Source organism: Zerene cesonia, unplaced genomic scaffold, assembly GCF_012273895.1.
Source record: "Zerene cesonia ecotype Mississippi unplaced genomic scaffold, Zerene_cesonia_1.1 Zces_u003, whole genome shotgun sequence".
In the NCBI taxonomy this organism is placed as follows: Eukaryota; Metazoa; Arthropoda; class Insecta; order Lepidoptera; family Pieridae; genus Zerene; species Zerene cesonia.
In genome coordinates this window covers 1,070,498-1,076,497 of record NW_024045133.1, presented here as the reverse complement: position 1 = coordinate 1,076,497, position 6,000 = coordinate 1,070,498, and the positions used below count along the sequence as shown (strand labels likewise).

Sequence of the window (6,000 nt, the reverse complement as noted above, 5' to 3'; positions counted from 1 at the left end):
TATTAAAAATTATTTTATAGTTTTTAGTTTGATGTGCTTGAAAAGCGTGTTTTTTAGTTTTTTTTAACTATATTTTATCTATACCGTGGTAACATTGGGATTCAAAGGAAAAACTCATTAAGGCGAGTGAAAACGCGGGTTATATTATGACTGTATTTTTATGTAAGTATATTCACTCATTCACACAAAATAATGTTCACATATATACTAACGCAAACTATCACATTCACACATACACACACACACACACACACACAAATTTGATTTGAAGTATAAAAATAATATTATGAAGTATGAACTTATTGTATATTAAAGTTTATATGAATCCGAGTAGCTGATATCCTATATACAAATAAACAGACATACAGACTGTAATTTTTTTTCTTGCCTTTTTTACCTCAAAATAATTTTTCATGAAAATTTGGGTTCAGTATACATTACTGAATGCACTTACGAATGTTGTAGATAAAATATTTTCCGTGTTTTATTATTTTCAAAACAAAATTCGAAAGCAACTATTTATTTATTTGTTATTCTGGTACATAAGTTTTATACTTGCTAAGAAGCATCAAAATTCGTTCAGTGCTCTTCGCGTGAAAAAGCGTCAAACTTACATACCTACATACTTACAAACTTTCGCCTTTATTAAATTACTAGCTGCGCCCCGCGGTTCCACCCGCGTAAGTATCCCGTAGGAATATCGTGATAAAAGTTGCCTATATGTTATTTCAGTTGTCCAGCTATCTACGTATGAAATTTCATTGTAATCGGTTCAGTAGTTTCTGCGTGAAAGAGTAACAAAAATACACATATTCTCACAAACTTTCGCATTTATAATATTAGTAAGATGGTTGGGTTAGTACACTGGAAGAATAAGTGGGAATCGAGCACGATGCGATGCTATTGAAGTGATCCGTATCCAGTTCCCCGGTCTTCCCAATTTATTTCTAATACTTGTCATCAATTCTTTACTTATTCTTTACCACTTAAGCAGGCAACGGATTTGAAGCGGCCCTACAAATATTCATGGATGACGGGTGATCGCATACTATACAGTACAGACTAATTGACATAAAAAAATAGGCAATTATTTTTAAACCGCCCTTAAATTCTCCGAACTACCAAATTCACCAGCTTCCAAATGAAAAAAAATAAATCACCCAGTCTCAAGGTCTGAGATAACAAACCCAAAAAGCTCAAGCCCCAAAGTCGAATACAGAACCTACTCCTTTCTTTTTGAAGTGGGTTTAAATGAAATAATAAATTACGACATTGCATGTGTGCAGGAAGGAAGGTGGAATTCCTCCATCGAAAAAGGGAGGATCCTCGACCGGTTTACACGACTGGACGGCCGGTAAGACACCAATTGAATGATGTTGGAAGGTTGTATACTCGTCTGCCTCTGTAGCAAGAAAATTTCGCTTGCGCGATTCAGAGATATCTCAAATGTTTAATTTATGGAATAATATCTTAACAATCACATAAATTAGTATACCAGTTTTAGATAAATAACATTTATTTACTGTTCACCAGTATCACATACTATAAGCATATAGCAACACTAACAAATCTTATGTACATTTCACAAATAACTAAAAACTATCTATGATTCTACAAATTGACTTACGATATAAATAACTTTAATCTTATAAATGTAATAATAGTTTACAATATGTATACATAGTAACAGAAACTTAACAATATTTTATTTTATAAATATTTAAATTTATCTTGCCGAAAGATTCGATAACCTAAATGCTTTTAGAATATAATTTAACTCGCGACATTGCTAACTGCCGAAAAACTGTGATCTCTAATATATTTAATGTGGTAGTCGAGCACGCTTCACGAATTGGGTCAGCTCGCACCGGGGAAGTGTACCACACCTGCACAAAAGACCGGCGTGAAATATTAGGATGCTACTGTTTCATTCGGTGATTGGGGGAGCCAGATATCCATATCCTTTTCCTTACCCTTACCCAGTCCTTTCCTTTATTCCTCTCGTCAATCCTTTCTTAATCCCTTTCCAATTGAAGATGTGTACCGTTTACCACCACGCGACCCACCAGCTCAATATATGATCACATAAAAAACAAAGCTGTATGTGAAAGTAAAAAGAAAGAAGTATCAACCCAGACAGAGGAGGAGCAAGAAGCTTATAATTGTCACCGTTAGATTGTAAAGATCGTTAGATTACAATCTATCTAGCGAGACTGTAAACTATAGATAGATTGTGAACCGTTTCATTATGATTGCAATTTGACTCATTATTCTTTGCTATATATCTACCGAAGTGAAACCGTTAAATTACAATCTGTTTTGTCTGTCTGTCTGTCTGAAGGAAATCAGAAATCCTGACATATGTTAGAAAGAAATTGTAACGAAATATTTATTCAAAAAAATCAACAATTATTATGTCTTTAAGCACAAATTATAATTTTTTATAGTCTCCAATAAACTTCTAATTACTATTATTATAAAATTGTGAAAATTATTATTATCAAAATTATAAGAAACTCTTATAAAAAAGACGATAATTCTCTTTAAACTAATAAATACCGTTCAACCAATCAGAGCGCGAGTTGCATTCCGTCCTACGCCGATTTACAATTTGACCGCTTACCATCGATAGATTACAATCAAGCGAAAAATGATGCGTTAAATTGCAATCATAATGATACGGTTCACAATCTATCGATAGTTTATAATCTTACTAGATAGATTGTAATATAACTGTTGTAATAAAATGTTTACAATCTTACGGTGACATAATCATTAAAAATAATGAGATCAAACTGTTTCACTATAATCCTTCCTACTAATATTATAAAGTTTGTAAGGATGTGTGTGTTTGTTGCTCTTTCACGCAAAAACTACTGAACCGATTGGAATGAAATTTGGTGCGTAGACAGGTGGACAACTGGAATAACATATAGGCAACTTTTTATCCCGATATTCCTACGGGACGTATCCCGTTCATTCACCCGCGTAAGCCCGTGAGCTTACGCGGGTGAATCCGCGGGGCGCAGCTAGTTGTAACATATATGATAAGCCTAACCTAACATTACGGTTGACCTATACATTGAAATTTACACTCTTTTTACGGGATTTTTTCTTTGGAGTGGACGTTAAAAACTTCGATATGGCCGCACCTATGTCCTTTTGCTTCGGCTTGTAGTATTTCTTGGGCATTTTTTTCTTTAAGCCATCCGTATCAATCAAATGAGCTAATGGATTAACCGCTACCAGTTGGGTACCATCTGGTAGACTCACATATTTCCCGTCGCCTTTCTTCGTTTCCTCATCATCCGTTTCCCCCTTCAGGATGTCGTCGATTTTCAATATTTTATAGTACGGTGCTTGGGGTTGCAATGTGCCAATACGAATAGATTTATATTCACTCGGCACATTGGGAACTGTTATCGTTTGATGTGTTTTAATTTCTTCCGTTGCTAACATAACTTCTTCAGCCACTTCTGGAATCTGTTGCGATCTATAATCATCATCATCATTATTGTCGTCTACATCATCGTTGGGGTGATATTCCTCGCAATACGAGTGATCCTCGTTCAACACGCTGTTCTGTCTGTTGAGAGTACATAATTTATCGCCGTAATTCAATTTCGCGCGTTTTATTTCGCCATATACCAATTTAACGTCCACTCTGTGACGTTCATCATTAATATGTTTAAATGGGACGGGTTTTTTTAGCCCCGATGTGAAATCCATTGGCCGTGGGTCGCAGCGCTGTAGGGTTATTGTGGGCGGTTTGACTTCAGACGTGATTCGCATCGTAACACAGTCTTTCACTCGAACACCATCAGTAGAAAGATCTGGCATGAAGTTCTCTATGAAATTCTTCACTGACTCCTTTTTGGATTTGCTGGTGTTATCTGTTACAATGGTCATAGTAGCTGGTGTCTCACTGTCCACACATATCACCTTTTTAAGGTTGACTTTAAATCTATCTTGTCTGTTCAAACATATATCCTCTTTGGACTTAACCGTTTGCAATTTCTGCCGTTCCAGTACTCTTTTAAGGGTTTCAATGAGTCCGGAGTTCTTATGTTCGGCATCCATGTGCTCCTTTAGAGCAGATTCAGTTTGAAACGTAGCTTCACATTTGAAACACTTCTTGGTGCCGTGTTCAGCGTGCAAACTCATGTGATATTGGTAATTCTGTGACGTGTAACAATTTTTATTGCATTTCTCGCATGTGAACGAAGTCTTTGGCTGAAAGATCTTCTTATTTTTCTTTGTGTTCCACGGCGCGCGGCCGAAATTGAACGAGCTCTGCTTGCAGAAGTTTTGAAGCGGCACATCAGAATCGTCCGAATCGAAATCAGTTACTTTTGTCCTGTGCTTCACTTGTCTTTTTTTAAATACACGTTTTCTATTTCCGTTTTTAACTGTTTCAGACTTTGCATCAACATCAGTAGTTTCTTCATCTGCTAAAGATTTTTTAGTACTTTCATTACCAGCGCCTATTTCTTGACTTGTAGTTGTTTTTATATCGTCTGGTTTATCATCCTCATCATTTGATTCAATTACCACTGAATCGAAATATATACTTTGCGGCACAAATGTCTTCTCCGATTTTTTCGCACTGAACGAGACATGATAATTTTCATTGAACTCCAAGAAGCCAATGTTATGATGCATGGCGTGTACATGCACTGTAAATTTCTTTCTAATACGAAATTTTTTATCGCAAATATTACAGGTGTAGGGTTCTAAATCCTTGTGGCTGGAGAAAAAGTGGCCGAATAACTTTTTCGGATGGTTGAATATCAAATCGCAGTAAACACACTTGTATTTGTACAAATGCATAGTGCCCTGGTGAGTTCTTTCAATATGTTTTTTCATATTATCATGTCCAATAACTTGTCTATTGCAGAAGCGGCATCGTTCGACCAATATGCATTCCTGATGCACACGCACCTTATGGTTGGTTATATCAGTCACAGACTTAAACATTATGTTGCATTCTAAACATTTCAGCATGGAACAGGTCTTTTCGTGCACTTTGAGCGCACTACGGGTGTACATTACCTGACATTTGGGACACTCGACTATATTATGTTTATCATTATGTCCGTGTCGAGACAAGAAGTGTCGGATGAGATTTTTCTTCCGTAAGTAGACATTGAGGCACATATCGCAAGCGTACGTCTGGCAGGCGGTCAACTTGATGTGGTTTAGGTAAGCTTCCATACTGACCGAGGAAAACTGACACCGTGCACACACATACGTCATCTCTTCGTTATAACTACATAAGAACCTTCGCACGTTCATGTTTAACAATGACGACAGTACTGAATAGCCATGGTTCAGCATGATCCCTTCCCCACAATCCAGATGCGCTTTGAACTCGTGTCGTTCTAGAAAGATCTTGTCGTTGAAACACTCGCTACATTGCGAGCAGAATATCTCCTTCTTGCAACGGTATTTGTGTTTCTTTTCGTGCGACATCTTGCTGTTGAGATCGGGGAACAGGCGAAAGCAGTGTTTGCAACATTCTAGCGTGGCGAGGTGTTCGTGCAACATGTGGGCCATATACTGTTCGATGTCACCGAATATTTTAACGCAGATTACGCAAAAACGCAACTTACGTTTCTCGTTTAGATGCACTTGGGCAATATGCATTTGTAAATCTTCCACATCGAGGAATTCGGCGCAGCAAATATTGCAAACTGTATCGTCAACTGCGCCTAGCATAAGCGTTTCATCTATATCAATCTCCGGTTCATCCATTTTGTATTGGTGTTAATTTGATATTTTATTTGTGAACAACGCCGGCGGGATTAGTTATTGTGCTCGGCTCGAATACAAATTTGTTATTGAATTGTGACTGCCAATACTGCCAATGTCACGCTTACGTCAAAAATATAACAGATACACATAACGGTATGTAAGAAAACAGATTTTGTTAGGTTTTGTTAAATTTAAAATTCGTTCTATTAAATTATTAATTAATATACTATATGTATAGTCATTAAC

General features: G+C 36.7%; 1 protein-coding gene across 1 annotated transcript; it reads right to left on the bottom strand.

Annotated features, from left to right (window-relative positions):
* Window positions 1-3,038: 3,038 nt before the first annotated feature.
* On the bottom strand, window positions 3,039-5,836 carry LOC119838588 (zinc finger protein 791-like). The gene has a single exon (XM_038364578.1). It carries the CDS (start codon window positions 5,752-5,754, stop codon window positions 3,076-3,078), a length of 2,679 nt encoding a protein of 892 aa, XP_038220506.1. The 5' UTR covers window positions 5,755-5,836; the 3' UTR covers window positions 3,039-3,075.
* Window positions 5,837-6,000: the final 164 nt, after the last annotated feature.

Coding starts and splice junctions, on each gene's coding strand:
- LOC119838588 (XM_038364578.1), bottom strand. CDS start 5,754: ATGGATGAACCGGAGATTGATATAGATGAAACGCTTATGCTAGGCGCA.